Raw genomic sequence first — 27,763 nt, forward strand, 5'->3', positions numbered from 1 at the left:
TGTGTGTGTGTGTGTGTGAACAATTGTGTGTGTGTATGTTTGTGTGTGTGTGTGTGTTTGTTTTTGCCACTCAGCGTGTGTGTGTGTGTGTGTGTGTGTGTGTGTGTGTGTGTGTGTTATTGAACAGGAAATCAGACAGGATCATAAGCAGAAGGAGCGTGTGTGTGTGTGTGTTGTGTGTAATTGTGTTAGCACCCTCCCACACACACACACACACACACACACACACACACACACACTCCCCTGTGTGTCTCCTCTGTCTCTTCCTTTAATCTGTGCTGTCTGTCTCCTGGTTAAAGTGATCTCCAGCTCGGGGAGGGATCAGGTGAAGGGCGCTCTGTAGGGGCCGGTGATGGACGTGACTTTATTTATAGCCCTGCTAATTGGTTTAGTGTGTTTCTCAAGGGTCCACACACACACACACACACACACACACACACACATGAACACACATACACCTGGCACTGTGGCCTCTTCATTACTTCCTCTCATATGGACTGATTGATAAAGTTAAACTTTAGACTTCCTATGTGGGGAAAGGACTTTATTTTGCAGCATGAACTTTTTATTAACACCTACAGTAAGGTGTGTGTGTGTGTGTGTGTGTGTGTGTGTATTGTACTCCATCAATCCTTCCCTCCACCCCGAAAGCCACACAATGCGACCACCACCACGCTTCACGTTACACGTGATCTTCCCAGAACGATGAGCAGTCGTGAATTTCTGCTAAACGCTACACCTCGTACCCAAGCCCGAGACGTACGCGTCACGACGTGACCCGAGAACATTCTTCTCCTTTTCTTTTTTTCTCTCTCTCCTCCCCGCTCTTCTGTAAAGTCCAGCGTTGTGGTTTTCCCGTGGACAGCTTCTCCCATCTGAGCTGACGGTTTCCACACCGTTAATCACGACTCATACCACGTTTAACCGTAAGTCATTCTGCAAACCATACAGATCCGTGACCTTTCACCTGATACTGTAACCGCAGCCCGTAACGTCTCCTGATTCGAATCCCATTATAAAGAGGGAATGAATACATGAATTTTTGAGGCCGTTTGGCACCACCGATGTTCAGCTACGTGTTGAAATGTCGTCCACCGGTATCCAGATGGTCTCCGATAAACTGTGTTGATTCACGAAAACACTCCGGGTGTTTTACTGTGAGGACGGTTTTTAAAGCCGACCAGGGACCGGTCTGGCCAACGGTCTAAAAAGGGCTGTAAAAAAAAGAAAGGAAAAATGTCACCCGAGATAAAAATGATAAACGTCGACTGGAAACTTTTCAGACGTTTTTAAATCCTTAAATCTTTAACCGCGGAGTGGCGGAGCGAGGTCTTCTCTTCAGGGTTGTCAGAATTAGACGGAGTAACAAACTTCGTTTCAGATGCTAACTAACTCTGTGTCTGAAATGCTGCTCCATTCCATCTTCCATACATACACCATGGTGCATTATGGGTATTCTATATAAGCTATGGTACATCAATACAACACTTGAGATAGGGTTATGGAGTTGCTGTTATCACCAAAGTGTTTTATTCCTTTTTTTCAACCACTGTATCATCCATCCATCTTCTATAGCGCTTATCCTTCAGGGTCACGGGAAACCCGGCGCCTATCTCAGGGCGCATGGGGCACGAGGCGGGGTACACCCTGGTCCGTCGCAGGGCACAATCACATACACGTTCATACACTACGGACACTTTAGACACGCCGATCAGACTACCATGTGTGTCTTTGGACTGGGGGAGGAAACCGGAGTACCCGGAGGAAACCCCCGCAGCACGGGGAGAACACGCAAACTCCGCACACACACAGGGCCACGGTGGGAATCGAACCCCCGACCACGAAGGTGTGAGGCGAACGTGCTAACGGCTAACCGCTAACCAACCGTATAGAGTAATACAATTTTTCACTTAATGAATAACAAAGCATCATACGTTTTTATTTTATCCAATTATAGTTACGTTTAATGTTGTCGGACGCCCAGGAAACAAATTCGTTCCTGTTCTCACTTACATTATAGCAGCTGTAAACAGTCGTTCCATCACCGGCCCTCTCTTTATTCTGTCTCTCTTGAAGTTAACAAAAACACGCAGCTTGTCACGTTACCGAGAAAACGCAACGATTCCCCGAAAACCCCTCTGTCCTGAAGACGTGGGGAAACAGCTTTAACCTCTGACACTGGAGACTCCTTCCAAGTCCCTGTGAACGAGCCGTTACCGTAGAAACGATAACGTATCAGAACGAGCGCATTGATAATAATAAACCTGTGATTTGCAGCTGCGCTACCGTCAGAGCCGCGGTTATAGAAAATGCATCGACACCTCCTGACCGATCCGAGATCCGGTACCCAACAGCGCTGTGTGAAACGCTGTAGTATATACGTACGGTATGTAAACACACCCCAGACATGCGGCGGTGGAAAATAACGTAACCACTTCAGAGTTAAAGGGAGAGTTCACCCCAAAATGAAAATCCTGTCATCGTTGATGACATTTTGAGAAATGTCTGTGTTTTTCTCTTTTCTTGTCCATACAGTAGAAGTCAATGGGCACCAAAACGGTTTGGTTACCAAACATTCTCCACAATATCTCCTTTTATGTTCCGCACAAGAAAGAAACGCGTACAGGTCTGGAACGACACGGCGATGAGTAAATGATTACAGAAATTTAATTTTGGTGCGAACCACCCCTTTAAATCCATGCTTGTCTTGTCTGATAAACTCTAGTCTATCTTTTTAGGAAGATTACATTTAAAAAATCGTCCTTCTTCGCGCAACACGATTCGACATGCGAACGACCATGCAAATTAGTCCCTGACATCATCTGGCGACTTCTAGCTAGCGTTAGAGCACGTGGTAGCTACTTTCCCCTGCAAAGTGAATGAGCTGAAGTCCTAAAAACGTGCGAATCGGAGCACGGTGGATGTAAGCAATCCGAAGAGGTTGTGTCTGGAACTAGCTCAGTGTTCTTCAGACGATCTCCAGCGTTTCTGAGGAGTCTTCAGAGACTCCGTGGCGTGAGAACATGCTGTGCGGACCGGTTTTTCTGGCACAGATGTTGCTTGTTTTAGCTCCGCTTTGGGCCGGGGTGATATTCTTAGGGAGCTGCGAGTGTTTGGAGAACACATTAAGCCACAATTAAAGTCTCTCGCAGGGTCACGCTATCTCGAGACCTGTTCTGTAGCCCCTCACATCAAACCAGGACGCCGGTGATGTTAATGTTTTAATTTTAACGTCCGGCACTCGTGAACTATTTCAGTTTAAGAGAAAAGCTACACACAAGCCTATGCACGGTGCTATATGGAATTAATGACCTGTAGTGGATTTAACGCTACAGTGAATCTCTAATAATTCTATTCTACGGTAAGCATTTTATATGATGAATTCAAATGTTATATTTATTTATTTATTTATTTATTTATTTATTTATTGTTTTACTTGAACAGGACAGCCGATAGAAGGTCGAACAACCTCTGCTAGCTAGTTAGCAAGCCGATCCTTGCTAACTCTTCTTAATAAATTAGCATCTATAGTGGAATAAATAAACAAACATAGTCCATCCCTTTCTTTCTTTCTTTCTTTCTTTCTTTCTTTCTTTCTTTCTTTCTTTCTTTTGCATGTGTGTAATTGTTGACATGTTTATGTAACATTTATGGAAGGAGTCTCCAGTGTCAACGCTTTGATTTTCATGCTTTGTGGCGTGATGAGGGCGAGAGAAAAGAGAGAGGCTGGTGTGGGAAAGATGCTGCTGTTTATAGCTGTTATAACATAAGCGAGGACAGGAACTAACTTTGTGGACGTTCTACAACATTACAGGTAACTTTAAACATCATTTAAAAAAATGTATGTGATATAAAAGGAAGATCCTCCGGGTTTCCTCCCCCAGTCCAAGGACACGCACGGTAGGCTGATCGGCGTGTCTGAAGTGTCCGTAGTGTATGAACGGGTGTGTGAGTGTGTATGTGATTGTGCCCTGCGATGGATTGGCACCCTGTCCAGGGTGTACCCCGCCTCGTGCCCCATGCTCCCCGCGATAGACTCCAGGTTCCCAGTGACCCTGAAAAGGAGTAAGCGGTATAGAAGATGGATGGATAAAAGGAAGAAAACACTTCAGGACATGATGTTTTAGGTAAATGCGCCACTTCAGGGTGGTCACAGTACCTCTGCTTCATCACACCGTTCTGTCGCTGATTATCTTCCTATAACTTTGTGTCACCCTGCGGGTTATTCCCGCAGTAGTCGACGGTTAAGTTCTCAGCGGTTTATTGGTGTCGGTATTAACCTCTACAGTGTATATTCAGCCTGCAACAATTCAGTTTAATGAGGACAAACAAGCAGCGCAAACAGAAATTCATCTCGCTCGATGTCACGTCCTGTCTGTGTTGTTCTTCGCCGATGTAAAAACAAGCGTTATAGTGGAGAGCGAGCCAAAAACGGTCTTCTGGTCTGTGAGGAAAGCGGCGAGATAAGCATCTCAGCTCAAATTCCTCCCCGAGCTCTTCCTGAGAGATTTCCATAATCACCTACCATTACAGCGGTTCGTAAAGTTCTCGTATTATAACAACATCATACACATCTCACACCCCTTCCAAAAAAAAAATAAAAGAAAAGAAGTCCTATCGGAATTGCGGTTGTTCCTGTAGGTTCTTACTCGATTTTTAGAAGCGTATCGGAAATAATGTCCTCTTTTCGGAAACTTATAAGAAGTTACAGAGGGCGCTTTGGAAGTTTTAAAATCCTAAAAGAGTTCCTATTACTAATACAGCGGGGGGGGGGGGGGGTGGGGGGGGGGGGTGATAAGTATCGGACGCGTCGACGTTGTCTTCAGTAAATATATAGATCAGGTTATTCACATGAAATTCAGCTCAAGAAATTCAAGAAATCTGGAAAATATCAAGAATTCACAACATTAAAGGCCGTAAATAAAGTTACGTGTAATAAAGTGGAATCACACGGGAGAAAAGTACCGAACACGCGAAGAAACGACAGTTCTCCAAGGCGGGGTAACGCGAGGAACCAGCTGCAATTGCCTAATTCTTTATATTCCCAGATTTCTTGAATTAACGCAGATGTCTGGTGAAAATTTCATGTGAATAACCTCATTGGAAATACATTTAGTGCCGTTTTGTAAAAACTGGTAGCTCAGTGGTAGCGATGTCGGACTACTGATTAGAAGGTTGTAAGTTCCGATCCCAGCGCTGGACCGTTAACCCTCAACTGCTCGGTGGTAAATGAGATAACTGTAAGTTGCTCTGGATAAGGGTGCCTGCAAAATACCATAAAAAATCAAATAAAAAGTCGCCGTGGGAAGCGCACCTTCAGGTTTCTTAAAACTATCATATTGAACCCCCGTATAGACCTGAATAGGAACCCACATGGATCCCGTTTAAAAAAAAACTCCTGTAGAAGGGGTCCTACGGCATATTTATGTCTTGCCCTGTTAGACAATCCCATGAGCGATCTTATAGGACAAATATGACAGACATTCTAATTAGAATCCTGCACATGTTTCTTATTGGAGTCCTTTAGACCTTTTTGACAAGGGACATCTGCGTATTTACTAAATTACACACGAAGTACCTTTAGATATGTGAAACCACAAAGTTTCGCATATTTCCTAGAATTTCAGTGGGGAAAAAAAACCCCCAAAAGTGTAATATCTGAATTGAGATTTTCTCCGTTTGTGAAGCGATGAATCCAGACGATCGGCCGGAGCGGTGCCTCAGAGCGAGCCCGTGGTCTGACGTTTCTTCAGTGGTTCACTCTCTTTTCTCCCAGATACGTATGTAAAATGCTCTGAACAGCAAGGGACTTGTGTGTAGTAATACAGAATGTTTGCAAACAAATAAGTGGAAATATTTCCAAAATTCTCTTCCAGATTATTCCCTTATGCCCTTAGCTACGTACGCTTTTTGGCCCATACGCTGAGACATCAGCACTTAAGAAACACAAAGGTAAATTGCTGGATTTCTGCCTACTGCGTGCTAGATGCCTGATTCGCATGTCGGGGAAGAGCGTGCTGTATGTAGACCGTCTTTGAAGACTTGGAAGAGTTCAATTCCTGTTTACGAACAAAACCCTGAAACAGAAACGGAGAGTGTTTGATAAAGTACGGGGCACATCTGTGGACTCTGAAGGAGTCAGAAGGTGGTGACGTTCCGGACAGTCCGGTGTGAATTATAATCCAGTGATATTCGTATCTTTGTACATATTTGAAAAGGTTTTAAAAAATATTTTATACTTATTTACTTGTTTTTATTTAATTTTTAATTATGATATCCATATGTGAATATAAGTGAGTTTATGTGATGTAAAAATGGGTGGTATGTTTTGGAGGAGTGTTTGAGTTTGAGGCATTTTGAGTGTTTAAAATGTCAAATTTAATAAAACTTTTCAGTGTTTCAGTGTTTCAGAGTTTCAGAGTTTCAGTGTTTCAGAGTTTCAGTGTTTCAGTGTTTCAGAGTTTCAGTGTTTCAGAGTTTCAGTGTTTCAGAGTTTCAGAGTTTCAGAGTTTCAGAGTTTCAGAGTTTCAGTGTTTCAGTGTTTCAGAGTTTCAGAGTTTCAGAGTTTCAGAGTTTCAGAGTTTCAGAGTTTCAGTGTTTCAGAGTTTCAGTGTTTCAGAGTTTCAGAGTTTCAGAGTTTCAGAGTTTCAGAGTTTCAGTGTTTCAGAGTTTCAGAGTTTCAGAGTTTCAGTGTTTCAGAGTTTCAGAGTTTCAGAGTTTCAGAGTTTCAGAGTTTCAGTGTTTCAGAGTTTCAGTGTTTCAGAGTTTCAGAGTTTCAGAGTTTCAGAGTTTCAGAGTTTCAGTGTTTCAGAGTTTCAGAGTTTCAGAGTTTCAGTGTTTCAGAGTTTTAGTGTTTCAGTGTTTCAGAGTTTCAGTTTCAGTGTTTCAGTGTTTCAGTGTTTCAGTATTTCAGTATTTCAGTATTTCAGTGTTTCAGTGTTTCAGTGTTACAGCATTTTAATGTTTCAGTGTTTCAGTGTTTCAGTGTTTCAGTGTTTCAGTGTTTTAGTGTTTCAGTGTTTCAGTGTTTCAGTATTTTAGTGTTACAGCATTTTAATGTTTCAGTGTTTCAGAGTTTCAGTATTTCAGAGTTTCAGTGTTTCAGAGTTTCAGTGTTTCAGTATTTCAGTGTTTCAGTGTTTCAGTGTTTTAGTGTTACAGCATTTTAATGTTTCAGTGTTTCAGTATTCAGTGTTTCAGTGTTTCAGTGTTTCAGTGTTTTAATGTTTCAGTATTTCAGTGTTTCAGTATTTTAGTGTTTCAGTATTTTAGTGTTACAGCATTTTAATGTTTCAGTGTTTCAGTGTTTCAGAGTTTCAGTATTTCAGTGTTTCAGAGTTTCAGTGTTTCAGAGTTTCAGTATTTCAGAGTTTCAGAGTTTCAGTGTTTCAGTGTTTCAGTATTTTAGTGTTACAGCATTTTAATGTTTCAGAGTTTCAGAGTTTCAGTGTTTCAGTGTTTCAGTATTTCAGTGTTTCAGTGTTTTAGTGTTTCAGTGTTTCAGTGTTTCAGTGTTTCAGTGTTTTAGTGTTTCAGTGTTTCAGTATTTTAGTGTTACAGCATTTTAATGTTTCAGTATTTCAGTATTTCAGTGTTTCAGTATTTCAGTATTTCAGTATTTCAGTATTTCAGTGTTTCAGTATTTCAGTATTTCAGTGTTTCAGTGTTTCAGTGTTTCAGTGTTTCAGTATTTCAGTGTTTCAGTGTTTCAGTGTTTCAGTATTTTAGTGTTACAGCATTTTAATGTTTCAGTATTTCAGTGTTTCAGTGTTTCAGTGTTTCAGTATTTCAGTGTTTCAGTATTTCAGTGTTTCAGTGTTTCAGTATTTTAGTGTTACAGCATTTTAATGTTTCAGTGTTTCAGAGTTTCAGTGTTTCAGTGTTTCAGTGTTACAGCATTTTAATGTTTCAGTGTTTCAGAGTTTCAGTGTTTCAGTGTTTCAGTATTTTAGTGTTTCAGCATTTTAATGTTTCAGTGTTTCAGTGTTTCAGAGTTTCAGTATTTCAGTGTTTCAGAGTTTCAGTGTTTCAGAGTTTCAGTATTTCAGTGTTTCAGAGTTTCAGTATTTCAGAGTTTCAGAGTTTCAGTGTTTCAGTGTTTCAGTATTTTAGTGTTACAGCATTTTAATGTTTCAGAGTTTCAGAGTTTCAGTGTTTCAGTGTTTCAGTGTTTCAGTATTTCAGTGTTTCAGTATTTTAGTGTTACAGTATTTCAGTGTTTCAGTATTTCAGTGTTTCAGTGTTTTAGTGTTTCAGTGTTTTAGTGTTTCAGTGTTTCAGTGTTTCAGTGTTTCAGTGTTTCAGAGTTTTAGTGTTTCAGTATTTCAGTGTTTCAGTGTTTCAGAGTTTCAGTGTTTCAGTGTTTCAGTGTTTTAGTGTTTCAGTGTTTTAGTGTTTCAGTATTTCAGTGTTTCAGTGTTTCAGTGTTTCAGAGTTTCAGTGTTTCAGTGTTTTAGTGTTTCAGTGTTTTAGTGTTTCAGTGTTTCAGTGTTTCAGAGTTTCAGTGTTTCAGTGTTTCAGTGTTTTAGTGTTTCAGTGTTTTAGTGTTTCAGTATTTCAGTGTTTCAGTGTTTCAGTGTTTCAGAGTTTCAGTGTTTCAGTGTTTCAGTGTTTCAGTGTTTCAGTGTTTCAGTGTTTTAGTGTTTCAGTATTTCAGTGTTTCAGTGTTTCAGTATGTGAGTGTATGAAAGTTATACACTCTGTATTAATCTGAAATATATGAGTGAGCTGGAGAGTCGCTTCCGTCAGCTGTTACATGTTTGAAGACCGTGAGGTTTGCTGTTCTTCAGAGATTATGAGGAAATTGTGTTTCCCCCGAGACGGAAGAACGGGTTGCCAAGTATTTCAGAATTGGCTCCGAAGCACCAGCGTTCCAGTTAGTACATTTGTTCTTGTATGAATTGTATTGTTTGTGTGCAAGGGTGTACACTGCCTAATTCACAGACTCGGGGTGTACATTTGTAGTGTGATTTTCTGTGTTTGTTCTTTAATCAGAAATGTTTTATAAAAATACTCGATCCAGCTGAAGAACAATGTTAAGGAGTGTTTGGTAATTTACATGTTTCTGCTGTTTGTAGTGCTTTTGACTCTTGGTTTATTCTTTAGTGTGGAATTTATTGGTTTTGGTCTATCCATCCATCCATCCCACCGTGTGTCTATCCATCCATCCATCCACCCATCCTCCCATCTGTCTGCCCATTCATCCCCCCACCTGTCGATCTATCCAATACCCCTACCGGTCTGCCCATCCATCCCCCCACCTGTCTGCCCATCCATCCCCCCACCTGTCTGTGCATCCATCCCTCTACCTGTCTATCCATCCATCCATCTCCCATCTGTCTGCCCATCCACCCCCCACCTGTCTATACCCCCCCCCCACACCTGTCTGTGCATCCATCCAAATGTCCACCTTTTCTTTCTTTCTTTCTTTCTTTCTTTCTTTTCTTTCTTTCTGCTCATTCCCATCTTAAACAATTTCACCACAGTCATGTGCTTGAATCTTTTTTTTTATTTTTTCAAAACATCAGTGCAATTTTTCCATTATCGACTTTTCTTTGTTTAAACTGTTTGAAATGATATCTATAAGTGCCACATTAACCATCACCGGAACCACAGCATCGTAACAACTCGGACAAATAAGAGGCAACTTTCATATTCACAGAAACACAAAATCAAACATGAGGATAAAATGAAGAATATAGAAATATCTATAAAACTATCTGCGGGACACAAAACAATATATTTCCAGAACAAAACATACATTTTTAAATATATATTATCTGATTATCAGGACTCCATATTTACATATCATTTAAATAAATAGACGGCTGTTGTGTTAAATAACACAGGAAATTCAAAGCGAACTATAGTGTGAAGGATTTTTAATATGGACACAAATTATTTAATGGTTTAAAAAAGAAAAAAAGAGTTATTCTTTTTCATTTCTTTTTATTTCAGTAAGATATTTTAATTTCTAGCTCTAACTGGTGTGACTGGAAGGCACTTCCTCTGAAAATAAATTTGCTCCAAGTTCCCCAGAGCTCCGTCTTCTGCAGATCCAGTATCTGAAACATAAACACGCATTCTGGATTAGAACGCGATGGTTTTAATGCAGATGTGCCATTTCGTAGCCCAAACTATGTTCACCGCTTAACCTACAGTTCATCCGAAATGCATTCAAATGTCATCATCTCTGTTTCGGAAATGATTTAAGGAATAATCCGACGTTCTGTTGTTCTGTGTTGAAACCCATTAGAACCACTGAGAGATGAATTTTGAGAAAAATCTTTTTTTTGATTTTTTGAGTGAAAAATAATACAACAAGCAATTAAAGTATGGACTTTCATTTAGTTTGCACAAAAGTGACATGGAATTGTCAACATCCATCTGTCTATCCATCCATCCCCCCATCTGTCTATCCATCCATCCCCCCATCTGTCTGTCCATCTATCCCCCCACCTGTCTGTCCATCTATCCCCCCACCTGTCTGTCCATCTATCCCCCCACCTGTCTGTCCATCTATCCCCCCATCTGTCTATCCATCCATCCCCCATCTGTCTATCCATCCATCCCCCCACCTGTCTGTCCATCCATCCCCCCATCTGTCTGTCCATCCATCCCCCCATCTGTCTGTCCATCTATCCCCCCATCTGTCTATCCATCCATCCCCCCATCTGTCTATCCATCTATCCCCCCACCTGTCTATCCATCCATCCCCCCACCTGTCTGTCCATCCATCCCCCCACCTGTCTGTCCATCCATCCCCCCACCTGTCTGTCCATCTATCCCCCCACCTGTCTATCCATCTATCCCCCCACCTGTCTGTCCATCTATCCCCCCACCTGTCTATCCATCTATCCCCCCACCTGTCTATCCATCTATCCCCCCACCTGTCTATCCATCTATCCCCCCACCTGTCTGTCCATCCATCCCCCCATCTGTCTGTCCATCTATCCCCCCACCTGTCTATCCATCTATCCCCCCATCTGTCTATCCATCCATCCCCCCATCTGTCTATCCATCTATCCCCCCATCTGTCTATCCATCTATCCCCCCATCTGTCTGTCCATCTATCCCCCCACCTGTCTATCCATCTATCCCCCCATCTGTCTGTCCATCCATCCCCCCATCTGTCTGTCCATCTATCCCCCCATCTGTCTGTCCATCTATCCCCCCACCTGTCTGTCCATCTATCCCCCCACCTGTCTGTCCATCTATCCCCCCACCTGTCTATCCATCTATCCCCCCACCTGTCTGTCCATCTATCCCCCCACCTGTCTATCCATCCATCCCCCCACCTGTCTATCCATCCATCCCCCCACCTGTCTATCCATCTATCCCCTCACCTGTCTATCCATCTATCCCCCCACCTGTCTATCCATCTATCCCCCCACCTGTCTATCCATCCACCCCTGTACCTGTCTATCCATCCATCCCCCCACCTGTCTATCCATCTATCCCCCCACCTGTCTATCCATCTATCCCCCCACCTGTCTATCCATCCATCCCCCGACCTGTCTATCCATCTATCCCCTCACCTGTCTATCCATCTATCCCCCCACCTGTCTATCCATCCATCCCCCCACCTGTCTATCCATCCACCCCTGTACCTGTCTATCCATCTATCCCCCCACCTGTCTATCCATCCACCCCTGTACCTGTCTATCCATCTATCCCCCCACCTGTCTATCCATCCATCCCCCCACCTGTCTGTCCATCTATCCCCCCACCTGTCTATCCATCCATCCCCCCACCTGTCTATCCATCTATCCCCCCACCTGTCTGTCCATCCATCCCCCCACCTGTCTGTCCATCTATCCCCCCACCTGTCTGTCCATCCATCCCCCCACCTGTCTGTCCATCTATCCCCCCACCTGACTATCCATCTATCCCCCCACCTGTCTATCCATCCTCCCCTCTACCTGTCTATCCATCCATCCCCCCACCTGTCTATCCATCCATCCCCCCACCTGTCTGTCCATCTATCCCCCCACCTGTCTATCCATCCATCCCCCCACCTGTCTATCCATCTATCCCCCCACCTGTCTGTCCATCCATCCCCCCACCTGTCTGTCCATCCATCTCCCCATCTGTCTTTACACCCATCCCTACACCTGTCTGTGCATCCATCCCCCTCCTGTCTATCCATCCACCCCTGTACCTGTCTATCCATCCATCCCCCCACTGATCCAATGCTGTAAAAAAAAACATTTCAAGAAAGTAAAAAAAGCCTCGTTTCTGTGTGTAAAAAGAAAATGAATCTTGTCGAGCATGTTTTGCGTTAGAAAAGTGATCTCATTTGAAGAAAACATAGCTAACTTTGTCTTAATCCGATATCTCCAGCTAATACTGAGCGACATTTAACCAGTAACAAGCTACAACAACGGTTTGCAGAACATTCCATCAGTGCATCAAGATGCTTTTCTTTATTTTTAGACTGAGACTTGCACTTGCACAATTCAACATTTTCACTGAAGCAGCCATGTGTCATGGTTATGCTGAAATCCACACATTACCCATCAGCCCCAGCATGTCACATGTCCCACTGATCACTCGCACCTGTCCTGTGTTACCCCTAATAAGCTTTTTTTTTTTTTTTTTAGTTTTTCAGCGCCTAATTGTCAAGCTTTTGTTGTTATCATGTGTCATGTGAATAAATTCTTAAAGTCAGCTCAATCAAACCACCAAAATACTCACTTTAAGTAAGTCTACCTTGAATAAACGAGTATTCATTGCTTGCAATTAGCACAACTTGCTTAAATGTTGGCGTTTTTGCCTAGTTTTAAGATCCACTCGCATTGGTTTTTGTTGTTGTTATTGTTGTTGTTGTTTTGCGGTGAATCCAGTGAACGCAAAGCAGCCGTTATAAGCCCCGCCCCCAAACCACAAGCCCAGAATCGATCCTGAGTGTAAAAGGGTTTCAAGTTCGACCCCTCAAACTGTCATAAAGTGCCTGAGACACGTCTTTTACTAATTCGCAGACAATTACTGACTCAATATATCGACGGCCCACTGAACATCTCTGTTAGCTTTTAGGAAACACAAGAGGAACAGTGACTCCGGGTGAATCTTTCACACTTCATTTCCTAATCGAGCCACGCTCTCCATGCTTTCACGCGTTAGGATTTGTCCTCGGCCGTCCATTACTGCCACCGCACGTGTCACAACACCGGTGGAAGAATACTACTCTGCTCTTCAGCTCATTTGAGGATTACGTCGGTGTTCATTCTAACAGCTCATTCGGATTCAGATTCAGTCAGATTTTAGTCATCGGTTTATTGTTCGTTCGGTGAAAAATGACAGCAGTTCTGCTTTAATCGGTAAAAACGACGATCTCGCAAAGATCCGATCGCTTTTCGGGAGCTAAGAACCCTCGAAGAACCCTCCGTGTGTATTAACTGGGAAGGTCTGTGGTACAAAGTCCAAATTATTGCTCGTTATTTTCCTTAACATTTAGCTCACACTCAGAAAAATAACTCCGCAGTAGTTTTTCAGTGGATAATAAGGGATGATTCTTATCCTTTCGAAAAGGGTTCTGCTTGGACCCGTTTATGGTATAGAAACACACCCTTCTACCTAGAGCTGAAGACCCGAAGAACTGACGATCGCTTAACGGTGTAGTAATGTAATAAACGGTGAAAGGAAAGAAAGCAGGACGCGAGCGTGTAAACGAAAGCGCTTGCTTTATCACTGTCCGAGTTCTTAGCGCAACAAACTCGGATAATCCATAATCACAAGACGGGGAAAACGTGTCACACGGCACCGGGGGGGGAAAAAACACTCGGACGTAACGCGAAAAAAAAAAAAAAGACGTTGCAAATAATCAAGGGCGAGACACGGAACAGGTGAACACGATCAGGTAACAAACAAATGACGGGACAGGGGCGGAGCTTGGAAAGGGAAAAAAAAACAAAACATCAAAGCAGCTTTTGTTGCACTCAGAGAGGGGAATTCGTGAAATCAGAATAAAATAAAAATGACAGCTGACTCCTACGCGCGGTCATTTATTCGGATCCAGACTAGATTTTAATAACCGTGTTTTCTTTCTTCTTTTTCTTTTCTTTTTTTTTTTTTAATAAAAGTTTCGCATTTTGATCTCCTCCTTATTCCATTCCTTTTTTCCTCCCTTCTGATCTTTACCCCTGATTACAATAAACAACAGCGAAGCCAGAATTCAACAGAAGAAGGTCAGGCCTTACAGAATCACGCACAATAAACACAACGGCAGCGACGCACGGTCTTGGCGCAGGACGCACGACGTACATTTGTTGCATCGATTACGCCTTGATCCGTTTTTTCTCTCCGAGGCTCTCGTCTCCTGAAGGCACGGATACCGAAATATAGACGTTTCTGTGTGTTTAGTTCTGGGGCGGTGAGTCACGCTTACACATGCCGCGTTGCGAAAGAACGAATAATCCAGCTGAAATTCATCTCTTTTTTTTTTTTTCACTTCTCATTTCATCTTCATCCAAACAGAAACATCAATCCAGGACACGAGAGAGCAGCCAATTTGTGGATATGTTCACCTGCCATCGGGTTTCCAAAGGGGTCATCGAACAGCTGCGGCGGTTCTTAATATTTTGTCCAACCTTGGCCCGGATCCACTCTCTACAAGAAAGCTGACCGGTGGTTGCGATTAAACTCGCATTAAGTCTTACCCAATAGTCCAATCAATCTGCATTTTGATTCGGTTCAGCAAACTTGGAACATTTTTGAACGGGGGGATTATTTAGAAATCAGACTTACCTTACACTCTCTCTGCTACGGCTGAGCACACAGCGGGCTCATGGCTAGCCTCATCAGCAATCTCGCGCATCTTTTATAGACTGAGGAGGAAAACATAAAGCAGCTTTAAAAAAATAAATAAAACACCTTTACCTTCAAGTGTCCCCTAGTCACCCGGGCACGCTCTCTTTTGTTGCCTTTATTTTTCACTCTTCCTCACGGAGTTGTTACGATGATAAACGTTCTGATTCGGCCACGATCTACGCCGGCTGCTGAATGTCTTCTGAAATACGCAGACATCACCGTGTTACCTTCTGTTTAGAACGCAAACGGATGACATCACGCTGTTCACACGAGGGCGTTCTGATTTTAAAACGGAAACGATCCTGGTCCACGCTTCAGAAACCACCTCCGTGCGAAAACACGTGTCGTCGGTTGCTAGTCCAAACCGGCGTCCCGTCTAGGGCTTACGCCGCTCGAAACGAGATTCGTTGGCGATTTCTCCGATCGTGACACATCCTACTTTTTATCCATTTACGGTCCAATTGAAAGTCGTGGGACGTCGGAGAAACGGGTCCGTCCCTGTCCCAGCTATAAACGCTCGTTCCCTTAAAAAAAAAAAAAAAAGCTGTCCTGACTGTTACAGAGTGCTGACACTGGAGACTCCTTCCATAATCGTTCAATGAAACGTCTTCTTACACACACACAAAAAAAAAAAACTCACCATATCAACAATTACGCACCCGTTTAGGTCCGCGTGAAAGATTGAGCTGTTGCTATAGAAACGATAACGTGATAGAGCGAGAGCATTAATATAAGTATATGAGTGATCGGCGGCCTTCTGTATTAACGATCCTTTTTCAAATACGCCCGCTTCTTTGCTTTTAATCCCTTTTTTTTTTTTTTAACGGATCTCTGACTTTCCACCGTACGACCCTTACAAATAAATCCTGTCTCTCTTTATCTTGGCTCCTGGACGGTGAGTGTGCTGAGGAAAACTCCTTAAAAAGGGTGGAGAGGAAGCCTGGGAGTTGAAGTTGCAGACATTGCAGAGAGATTGTGAAATTGTCTAATAAAGCCTCCCTGTGCATTCCAGCATCAAGCAAAAATAAACCAAAAACAAAAAACAGCCCCCCCCCCCCCCCCCAACCCCCCCACCCCCACCCTTCCCCCCAAAATTACAGTTACACAACCAGAGAGTGAGTAACCTGTTTCGTATTAATCGATCGGGGACGCCATGGAGCGTTTTCTTCAGCGCTGCAGAACTGAAGTGCTCGACAGTTTCTCTGCGCGCGTCCTTCGCGACTGCGCCGGAAAGAACCGGGTGAAGAATCGGAAAGAAGAAGAACGCTCTGGAACCGAACACGGCGAACTCGGCGGCGAAAATCGAACCCGCTCTTCAACCGAACGGCGTCCTTTCTTAGCGGTCTTCTTCTTCGTTTTTTCGAACGCGCTGCCAGAGTTCTCGGTCGTGATCCGCACGTGTCTCTCGTGTGGGCGGGGCTTAGCTCTCATTGGCCAGTGCGATTTTGGATCGACGGCTCGAGTGTCCGGCCGAGAAGGAGGATGGCGTCGATGATGATGATGACGATGACGATGACGCCGTTCTGTGCCGCTCCTGAGAGCTGATCTAGAAAAAAACTGTCGTACGAGTCGTACCCAGACCTCAAATATTTAAATATTTATATATTATATATATACGCACTTATATATTGACTCAGTAAGGAAGTCATTTCCACTACAAAGTACAAAGACTGATGAACTACACACAGAACCAGAACGTTCCAGAACGCTCTCGACTTCCTGGTCAGGGAAGCTGTCGATCCGACTCTCACTAGCCAATGAGAGTACGTCGCTGTTAAGCCCCGCCCGCACGTGAGGTAAACTTGCGGAAAAGGAAGCTGTTAACCGAGAGCGCTGTTTATTCGAAGCCCACGTTACGCTGAGTTCACTGTTTTCAGTTTCAGACACGTTTTCTTCTTCCTCCTCGTCTGTTTTCGTCCGTCTCTTTAACAGTTAGTTAGCGGCGGTTTTGTCCCCGATTGAATTCTCCTGAACGGTACAGAAGATCGAAGCTGTAGTTCGTTCTCTTCTGATATTTTCGCAGAGCCGCTCGCAGTCTGCTTTGATCATTCGTAGAGAAATAAGTCTATTCCTATATCGCTGTCACCGCCGGTATCGGAGCAGGGTATCGGATCAGCACCGCACACCGGTATCAGCATCGACGCGTCCCTGATCGACGACTAATTCGACACCACTCGGATGTGAAACGTGAAAAGTGACGTGCGGACGTACATTCTGGTCTCGTGCACTCCCGCGTGTTGTGGTAAATTCTGTGGAAATGAATCCCGCACTGCGACGGGAACTTGACCGGTCCTGCTTAAAAGAAAGACAGTTTTTTAGTCAAGGTTAGGAAACAGACATGCTAACAGGAAAGAAAGAAAACTTCACAGGTCTGAGACGCTCCCGTCGGCCGTCGACGCACGAGCGCGGTTTTACATCCGTACAGTCCGCCGACGGCGACGGAGCTGACGTTTTTCACCCCGCTGGAGATGTCTTTATCCTCTCGGGAAAAGCGAGTCGGCCCGCCTTAGCCGTGCAGGGATCCGAAAGAAGGGATTAGCGCGGACGCCCGCTTCGCACCAGGCCGAAGAATTAAACGTTTCAGTAAAGCGTGTCAGGTTCTTCGGATTAGCTTCCGGATAATGGATTTTCGCACCGTTTATCGCGGCCGCCTCAGGACCCGGGGCGATTAATCGGCTTAAGCGGCTCCGGGTCACCTGAACGTGAACGTCTAACTGACCGCTGCGTGCAACAGAGCGCAAGCGGATGCAAAATTACTGCTGCTGAGGTTCAAACGCTTGCCGAATTTCTACCGGAATCTAACAGACAAGATATCGGTGACGTCGCGTCGGTGGTCGAACGCCAATCACGTCCGAGCATGATCGAGGGGAAACGGGAGAACTTCAGAAAGGCGTGACCTTGTTTCCCCACGCACGAAGGCAGAGGGAAAACCAGGTCTGGGTTGTTGTTTTTTTTTTGTGCTACTTTTAGGTCTTTTTTTTTATTTTTAAATGACATTAGGTGCGTTTGCAGACGAACAGACGGGGCATGAATCAGACCTCGGACGTTTTCTATTCTGCTATTGTCACTGGTGTAAAAGATGGAACTTGCGAATCAGGATTTCTTACCTGCGAAATGTTTTATAAACCTGTCTTTAATGCTGATGTCTCTCAGGACGATCTCTGATGAACACACAAAAAAAACAGAAGACAAGCTTTTGAAACAGTCTTCGGCTGCACAGGAGAACGTCAGAGAGCTTTAGAGAACGTCAGAGATCCCAGATGAGGTGAGCAGATGTTTAGGTCCCGCAGGTTCTCCGTACATGTCTGTACGCTGTTTCTGAAGATCTGTTCCGGTTTAAACAGCGTAAGGGTGGATAAATGAACATCGCCGGAAAGCAGACAGGCGTACGGGAGATCACCACACAGACCCCGAACACACGTCTCGCGTTGTAGAGCGCGTCACGGCGATAAGAACGCAGTTATCGTTGCCGGCGTTTTTTAAGAACGCGAGCAAAATGCTAAAAAGCCGAGAGCCCGGGAGAGCGAGCGGCGGGTCACCGATGAAGCAGTTCGGTGAGCGTTCCATCGACTAGCACTGATAACGCTACAGCCTGATCGTGGAAGGTTTTAGAAGTGCCTACGAGGAGAAAAGTTTCAAATCCCAACCTGTGAATCGCTTCGAAGGTGAGATTGACTGCCGCGAATGAAATGTATATATATACATATATACACCGCATCATAATGGGTTCTGATTGGTCAGAATGTGTTGAATAATTTTATATAACAGTATCTCTGAAATATATTTAGGTTTCTACACTCGTCACTTTGGAACTCTCTTCCTCCTGAACTCAGGGAAGCTCAGACCTTTGGCATTCTTAAAGCTCAAGTTAAGACACACATTTTTAAACTTGCATTTGATTGCTGATGTCTACTTTTATTATTATTATTATTATTATTATTATTATTATTATTATTATTCACGTTGTTGTTCTTATTAACTTTTATATGTTTTAATTTTCTGTGTAGTGACGTCACCAGAACCCATACTTCGGTACCAAGTCGGTACCAACATGCTCAAAACGTGACGGTACTCGTTTCTCTGCAGTTGCGTAAGTACCGCGGGTACCGAGGTTGCAATTCCTCCGGAACTGAAGGGGGCAGCAGATACGCGTAAGTGTATTAGTCGACAAGTCCACAAGCGGTGAAGAAGAAGAAGAAGAAGAAGAAGGCCTACAAGCACACGGGAAACACTACAGCTTAGCTTAAGGAGTTTAGCTCCGCCCCGACTCGTTGAGAGGAAAAGAGAGGAAAGCGAGTATCGGTTTCCGGTGTGCAACCGATGCTATCGGACATTTCGGATAAACACCTGGAGTTTTTTTTCGAAGCACCTGAAAGACGGTCCTATATTATGTTTGCTTGAGGCGGCTGGCATTGTTGCCGTGGAACCGGCGAACGTTCCGCTCCATGTAATGTTAGCGATAGCCGGTTATTTGTTAACGACGCTAACGCATTGCAGTCTTATAAACAACCTCGGAATTTTGTGCACATCGCTTTGAGAAGCTGCTTTTAAAGGCGCTTTAAAAAATAAAGTTTCTGCTTCTTCTTCTTCTTCTTCTTATTATTATTATTAATATGTTAGCGTTTCCATAGTAACAGCCCAGCTAAGAGGATGAGCAAACTGTTATTTAACTGATACAGTGATGTTTGTTTAGCGTTTACGGAAGGAGTCTCCAGCGTCAGAGGTAACGCTGTAAATGTCCCGACATCTTCAGGACAGAGGAGTTTTTACGCTTTTATGTGTTCCTCAGTCACGTGACCAAACGCGTCAGTAACTTCGCGCCTCCCTTATTCGCTTCACTGTAGACAATTCTACACTATAAGATGAACATGTGGATAATAATCTCAAAGTCTGACGGGTTAAACGATATATAGCGTCGGGAAGCGCGCGCACTTTATCCGCCCTATCCGTGCCGTTTATTTTTATCCCGCTGGTGATGAAGAGCCGATGGAAATCGGGAGCCCTGTTTATCTGCGTGTTATTACACCGAGATAAGTGAATATCTGCGCGTGATATGTGAGGGTGTGCGGAGGTATTTGTTCTCGTTTGAATCGGCAGCCACGCCCGGATTCCTCCCGAATCCAGCTGCACGGTGTTTCGTTTCAGTGCAGTGCTAGAAGTGGTGAAGTTTTAGTATCAGGCGCAGACTTTCCAGTGAAACGGAAAGTCCTTATTAGCGTGTGCTTCGGAGGTCGCGGCGGAACTCGAAATGCACCTCGGATGGTGTGAAGGCTCCATCGGTTTCCATGCACTATACTTCCAAAAGTTTGTACACCCATATGTGGTTCTTCCCTACGAAGTTTAAAGCACGCGGTCGTATAGGACGTCTCTGTACGCCGTAGCATTGCGATTTCTCCTCACGGGAACTCCGAGGCACGGACACCGTTCCGGCACGACGACGCCCCGGTCCGGAAAGCGAGCTCCGTGAAGACGTGGTGTGTAAAGATTGGAAGAGGAGGTAGAAGAGTCCCGCACAGAGCGCTGACCTCAACACCTCTGGGATGAACTGGAACGCCGACGGCAAACCAGACCTCGCTAACGCTAACGCTCTTAGAGCCGAACGAACACGACACGACACAAATCCCCACGGCCACGCCCACGGAATCTAGTGGAAAGCCTTCCCAGAAGACAGAGTAGAGCGCATTATAACAGCAAAGGGGGGAGTAAACCTGGAACGCGCCGTTCGACGGAGGTTCAAAAATAAAGACGATTTCCCGCAGCCTCCTTTGCTCATATTTACCAAGGGTGCCGACGTTATTGGAGGGCGCTGTACAGTCGAGTGGGGACGCTTCAACGCAATATCCACTGGTTTCACTACGGCTTCAGAAGCGGCCTGCTTAAACAGTTCACGCGTGACTTTTGTCCAAAATATCCTGTCATTATAAATTCTAACATCTCCTAAATAATCTCCCGTTGTAAGGAGATTATTTCTCAGCGTTGTAATGCTGATCAACGTCAGATGCCCAAATCCGTGCGGTTGCTAATTATAGCCTCCTGCGGACAACGGCGATTACTCACCCTGTATTATGAATGAATTTGAGATGGATGGTTAATTTACAGCGTGACTTATTAACACAGAGCGCTCACATGTCAGCGTAACTCGGTTCGTTTCTGACAGTAAAGAGGAAATCGCCGGCCATTAGGGACATTACGCGCAACATTAGCTAGGATTCGGTGACGTTATGGACAGCTCTTTACACGTTTTCCTCCACGTGAGTCGTACGTGTGACGCGTGCGTAGATATTCCGACGTGGCTCAAGTCCAGCGCGTGTGTGGACCGGCCAGACTCACCGTTTGTAATCAATTAAACTCCAAGGCGCAAAGGGGGAACCACACACACACACACACACACACACACAAAAACTTGCAGATGCTAGGAGGAAGAATTTACTTCTTTCACAACGTAATCCGTCATTCTGCAGACATTTCACAGGCTACAGAATGAAATCGGACTCGCAAAGGTCTCACACGTCAGCGTTATCAGGGCTCGTCTCTTTCGTCTTTAATCAAACCGTACCGCGTAAAAAGAATAAATAAATAAATAAATAAATAAATAAATAAATAAAATCGACAATTCAAATAAATAAGAACTAAAACATCTGTCCTGAAAATGTCTGAAAACTTAACAGCTACAGCTTTACATCTGACTGTTAGAAAGCGCCGACACTGGAGACTCCTTCCGTAAACGTTAAATTACACATCTCCTTCTAGAAAACGTCACATGGACGATTACACGCTTTTTAAAAATCCGTTCCTGCCGTACGGCTCCCTCTGAACGAGCTGTTACTATAGAAACCATAATATTATTCCGCAGACACTTTAACTGGTGCACGTCTTTTAATCGTATTATTAGTCCTTAGATTAATGTAGTATCCGTCATACAATTCTACCTCTGGATCAGACTTTAATGCTTGGCGGTACGACGCTCTCTCGCATCGTTATCACCCGTCAGGTTAGCCTCGCCAGCGCTCGAGCTCTGAGCCAAACACCGCTACGGCAGCTGGCGAACCTCCTTCCTTAGAGCGAGGAGCGAGGGAACGCTCGGTTACGCAAATCGCCACCATCAACCCGGGCAAAATAAACACCAGCACTAAATATAGCATGAGTTTTAAACATAGGGTTTCCTTTACTACAGATATCATGTAGCTAATAGAGCTAACCAGTATGCTAACACCAGTTTAGCTTTGTGCATACTACATTTGTTTTGAATGTGTTGTGTGATTCAGTGATATCATTATCACTAAGGAAAGTTCCTAAAAATTCCTAAAATACGAACATAGATGTAACTTAGCTGTTATGTTATGCGGGTATATCGAGCTGAGGTTAGGTAGTTAGCGCTACAGCGAAGCATAACAGTTATAGTCTGAGCTCTCCACAACTTGCTAGCTAGCTACGTGGAATACGTAGCGCCACCGCGCTGCAGTAAAGCAGGCGCTAATTTGATATTTTATCGTCTGATGTCTTTGTTTCATTAGAACGAGGTGTACTACTGTTGTCGGAGGAATGAAAGCTTCAACGCCACGATTTGTCAGAAATATATACCTGATCTGAATCATGAACAATTTTCTATTATAAATGACACGTCTTACGTAGGGTTAGAGATTTTAATACCATTTTTTGTGCATCGAAGGTACACCATGTTCGCATGGGACGGACAAAATGTAGGTGCAATACATCCAACTGCCACTAGAGGCAGTGAACACGACCTGTTAGGACTATATTAAGGATTGTATGTTTTTCCGCCTGTTCATCATCAGACTTAGATTATGCAGAGTGTTGTGACAGAGCTGTTACTATGGAAGCGATAACATATAAGAACGAGCGTGTTCGTGTAAACCTGTGACTCATTTACTGTACCGTACATTACGGACGGACCCGGGTCAGAGCCGGGGCGTTACAGAAAAATAACCAACACTCTGGAGATTTGAGAATCCAGTCGTATTGAACGGAGGGTAACGACACCTTGTACCGTGTCAGATTAAACTTTACCGTAATCATTAAATGAACGATCTCCTACGGCGTTCGTTTGTACGTGCGTTTCACCCTGTACGACGTCTCGTGGTCGATCACAAGCGACTCGATTCACTCAGTACACCAGAAGTAGACTAGAAGTGGATTATAAGAACTCATGTGAAACCACAGCTACATCCAGAGATCATGCTAGAACGCTCACACGAACATGTAACAGCAGGGATATCATCATCATCATCATCATCGTCAGCAGAAGCTCACCTATGGGCCTGCTGTGGGCGGATTTTTCCCGCGTGTTGAGCTTTTCCCGATGGCCGTCCCTCATCACGGGCAGCAGCAGGTCCAGCAGAGTTTGCTTGTCCCTGTGCGTCGCTTCCCTGCTGTCCATGCACTGGCTGGAGGTGATGAGCAAAAGAATTACACTCAACAATATGTGCCATGTCTTCTCAGCCTGCATGGCTTTTTCAGCCTGATAAACAAACACACACACACACACACACACACACACACACACACAGGAAACCCAGTCAAAACACGTTCGTACAAAAATCCCTGACAATCTGACAGCATTCGATCCCCATAAATTTCAGTGTGCTTTAAGATGTCCGACAGCACTAAGCAAACAGTCATAAAGGGTTAAACGCTGCGTTAACGAGCTAGACGGATCACGTCAAGGCCACCAGACACCTACACAAGCCATGATCCAAAATCCGTAAAACGATCTGACGCTCACAAAGAAAGACTTTCTTCAGAAACTCGTAAATTCCCACACGTGAGACCTGTAAGCGCAACAGCTCCTGTAATTCATACATGCTCTCCGTGTTTTGTCGTCGTCGTCGTCGTCGTTGTTTTTTTTTTAAACTTTCTGTATTTTTAAAAAGAGACCGAATGTTTAAAACACGGTCGTGTCTGTGAAAATAAAAATGCGCCGTACGATGTCGTATAAAATGCAGACGCCACTGTATAAAGACCATTAACCGCATTTAAAGTAAATCGTAGATACATTTATTTCTTTTCTTTTTTTTTTTTTGTACTTTTTAAAAAGAAAATAATGATTATTCATTCGCGCGTGCTCGTGCCACCCGATGTTTTCCGTCCGGTGAAAGTTTCTTTGTTGTCACTGACCCACATATAGAGTTAATAACTAATGCTGTGTACACTGTATATATTTTAACGGCTGACTCATTCATATTTTATTTAATGCTACCGTTGCATACTTGACACTCCTTATTAGTCCCACGGTATCGCTAAATTAATGATCCATATTAAACTACTAGCACTGAATGGCGTCTCCACGGTGTTAAATTATCGCCTACACCGCTTAACAGTCTTCAGTCTGAACACATACAGCATTCAGTTAACACAGATACGTGTCGAGTTAATGTCATGTCTATGACCGAACCTATTGTTATCCTTATAATTATCCATTTTAGTACAACGACTTACGCTCCACAGTCTTAGACTAACACCTACCATGTTTAATGATCTTCGGCGAACACATAAGAGCGTACAGCATTAAAGTAGCACGTATCTGTATCGATTGAACACCGAACGTGTCTATATAACCGATCCGTTGCCACTAAACGATCGCTTTCGGTGTCTTTACTTAACCTTTGCGGTGTTTAAACGAACGCCTACGCTGTTTAACGATCTTCAGTGAACACGCAGCAACACTGAATTAACACATACAGTAGCGTACGTTATCGCACTGACATCGGATTGTGTCGATTTAACACACGCGGCGTCCATAAATGCACGCTCGGCATTGAAAGATCACCTTTTGTGTCTTGGCGTAACTTTTACAGTGTTAAATTAACGCCCACGGAGTAAAATTAACATCGGTTTGGGTTGATTTAACACATACGGCGTCTATACGTGGACCGTCGATGCTGTAACGATCCGTTTTAGTGCAACTATTCCGAGTTTAACGAAGGTCTAGGTTTCAGCAGACCCTTAATGTGTTCGGTGAACGCCTGCGGCAGTGAATTAACACCTACAGTGTCGATGAATGACCTCTTTGACTCGACGTCATGCTTTCGCCGTATTTAATTCCATGGCCGTAACACTCTTAAAGTGTTGAGTCAACGCTTACGTATCAGGCTGAACGAACACCGTGCTGATTATTGACTTCTCGCACGTTAGAAGTGTTTTAAGGGTTAACAGCTTCGTTTTTAAAGTATCACCTCAACTGTTAGTCATTATGTTAACTTCCACTAACACCCAAAGGGTTGAGTTCAAACTTTAACAGCGTTGAATCGACGTCTGGATTACAGGACGAAATAAATGTTCACGCCTCCAGTCTAATAGTGATCCATTAACGCTTAGACTTTAAATCAATGCTCGCCTGTGTCGAATGAACACCTCTCGTAGCCCTCTCTTAAAGTACCGAAGTTCTGTTCTTAACTCGGATGTTTCATTAACACTCAATACGTACAGTACTGATGGATCACCACTTCAGTTTTGAATCTAAACATTTCAACAGTTGCTGTGTTAATCAACACCTCAGACGGCCCACTCTTACCGAACTAAATCGATTCTCACTTACTATATCGAATTAACACCGGCAGCAGTGTTGGACTTCAGCTGAACACTTTTACCTGTGTTAGACCGTGTTCAGTTATTGTGCTGAATTAACACCTTTAGTTCTTCCTTATTACACTGAACACCCGACGCACTGAATCAATACTTACCATGTTAATGACCACAGTCACCGTGTCGAATGAACGCCTACGACTGCCTACTCTTAAAGCATTCAATCAATTCTCACTTACTGAAATAAAAACACAAGACAGCAGTGTCTCGCCTGAACACTTCCAGTGTTGATTAAATACCACTTGGATTTAAAACCCATGCCTAAGCGGTGTCTAGTTCACTGCATGTAACTACACGGCTGAATTAAAAGAACACTCTTATAGTGTCCGATCAGTTCTTGCTCACTACACCGAATTAACACTGAATCAATACTTACATTAAAAGTTTTGAAATACACACTTCTGACTGGGCTACTGTGTTGACTGGGCACCCCGAACAGCCTACTCTTACAGGACTGAATCAAATCTGACTTGTACAGAATAAACACACCCCAGGTGTTGATTAATGACCTCTTATATTTAAATGAACACTTTACAGCAGCCAGTGTGTCGCATTAACACCGTCGGTGATGAATTAATTGCCCCTCAGATTTACCTGCGTTTTAATTACTGGATGGAACCGACACCTGTAATACTCGTAAAGCACTGAATCGATTCTTTTTGTGTCTTATACTGAATGAAGAGCAGCGGCAGTGAATGAACGGCTCCTGTGTTCAGGTCGTTTGATTGCTATACATTCAAGGCGCGGGTATAATAACAGGTACACGCTGTGGGTGATGAGGGTTATAATAAGCAGTCACCTTATTATAAGTCCAGCTTGACACAGATACGCGGTGTTAAGGTGTTAACTCGGTACTGTAGGTGTTTATGAATTAAGCACGCGCGGATTTCTCTTCACTATTTCTAACTAACACATTTTTTTTTTTTTCACTTTAAACAACTTTAGAATTAAAAAAAGAAAAAGAAAGAAAAAGTGCACACTTACACAGCTTGGTGGCAGCCGGTGGTGTGTGTGTGAGTGTGTGAATGCGTGTGTGTGTGTGTGAATGCGTGCGTGTGAGTGTGTATGAGTGTGTGTATATTCCTGTTCGAGTCTGGAGAACACACTCGACTATTCCACACCATGCGCCTCGTTTTATACTTCAAACTGGAGAGATTTCTGGATGTAACGCAATCGATTTCGGGTGGGTGGCAGGAGACGCAGACATCTTTTACCCTCCATCAGGGTTTTTTTTTCTTTCTTTCTTTCTTTCTTTCTTTTTTTTATTTTATATTTATTATTATTACCTCCTCCTCCTCCTCCTCCTCCTCCTTCTTCTTCAGTGACACTCGCCCCACCTTTCAGCTCCAAAGCATCACACCATCACTTCTCCTCTCACACAACTTTTTTTTAATTGACATTTTATTTTCCTCTTCCTTTTATCTGTATCGTTTTATTCCTGATAACGCGCGGTCCCGCGTAAAGGCTGAATGCGCGCTCCCGCTGTGGCACGCTCACAAGGAAAAGGAATCAGTTTGGGAGTTTGGAGGGATTTGTGTGTGTGTGTGTGTGTGTGTGTGTGTGTGTGTGTGTGTGTGTGTGTGTGGTGTTCATGAGTCTTATGATCTCTCTAAACCTTCTGTTCACCTCCTCCCCCTAATTTAAAATCTGGATTGCACATGTCTCAGACGCATTCATTTCATCGGAATAAATCACGTGTGTGTCGTGCCGCTACAGGAAAATCATCAGCAGCGGGGCGGGTGTGATGAAGCCGAGTTACTGTTGCTACCCCAAAGTGTTTTGCTCCTCTTATTGTACACAAATTTGCCAACAATTACAATTTGTAATTTATTAAAGAAGGACAAAGCATACCTTTTTATATATTTATCCATTTATAGTTACATTTACATGTTGTGAAACTTTGCTCAAACAATGATCACTTACGGTGTAGTAGTTATAAACGGTCGGCCCCTCACCAACCGCTTTTTTTTTCTCTCTTGCCCTGAAAACGACAGTTTTACAGAGTTACAGCTTCACGTCTGACTGTTACAAAGCACTGACACTGGAGACTCCTTCCATAAAAATGTAAAAGAAACATCTTCTCTCTCACACACACACACACTCACCATTCCAATCATAATTTTAACATAATAAAAAGCTGAAAGTAATGCAAAACACTGATATTAAAATTATTGGCACCCCAGAATTAATATCTGGAGAGAGAATAACAGCACTGAGCCTTTTTTTGTTGGGGAGTGGGGGGATGTCTAACAAAATTGAAGACATTATTACTTTAACCTCCTTGCAGAGACAACCTTGTTTTTTTTTTAATCAGTAAAACAAAGGTAATCTATAGTTATTTTAAACTCATATT

The 27,763-nt window shown here is 43.7% G+C and overlaps 1 protein-coding gene across 4 annotated transcripts; it reads right to left on the minus strand.

The window, feature by feature from the left end:
• Positions 1-9,490: 9,490 nt before the first annotated feature.
• On the minus strand, positions 9,491-26,953 carry alkal1 (ALK and LTK ligand 1). 4 transcript variants are annotated; one of them, XM_017467057.3, is made up of 6 exons: positions 26,395-26,953; positions 23,080-23,213; positions 17,916-17,969; positions 17,020-17,100; positions 14,746-14,825; positions 9,491-10,064 (listed from the first exon to the last, which is right to left on the minus strand). In XM_017467057.3, exons 1-5 carry the CDS (start codon positions 26,532-26,534, stop codon positions 14,761-14,763), a joined length of 474 nt encoding a protein of 157 aa, XP_017322546.1. In that variant the 5' UTR covers positions 26,535-26,953; the 3' UTR covers positions 9,491-10,064; positions 14,746-14,760. The 4 variants fall into 4 exon arrangements, with proteins under 4 accessions (XP_017322546.1, XP_017322545.1, XP_053536449.1 ...); XM_017467056.3 differs by having other exon boundaries at positions 17,020-17,103; XM_053680474.1 differs by having other exon boundaries at positions 23,080-23,287.
• Positions 26,954-27,763: the final 810 nt, after the last annotated feature.

Source organism: Ictalurus punctatus, chromosome 5, assembly GCF_001660625.3.
Source record: "Ictalurus punctatus breed USDA103 chromosome 5, Coco_2.0, whole genome shotgun sequence".
Taxonomy (NCBI): Eukaryota; Metazoa; Chordata; class Actinopteri; order Siluriformes; family Ictaluridae; genus Ictalurus; species Ictalurus punctatus.

Excerpts from the sequence above, each read along its gene's own strand:
- alkal1 (XM_017467056.3), bottom strand. The coding sequence starts at position 26,534 with ATGGTGTGGAATAGTCGAGTGTGTTCTCCAGACTCGAACAGGAATATA. Across the intron at positions 23,214-26,394 it reads ACCGGCTGCCACCAAGCTGT|CCAGTGCATGGACAGCAGGG; the intron begins GTAAGTGTGCAC and ends CATCACCTCCAG. Across the intron at positions 17,104-17,915 it reads GTTTATAAAACATTTCGCAG|CAGGACCGGTCAAGTTCCCG; the intron begins GTAAGAAATCCT and ends CTTTCTTTTAAG.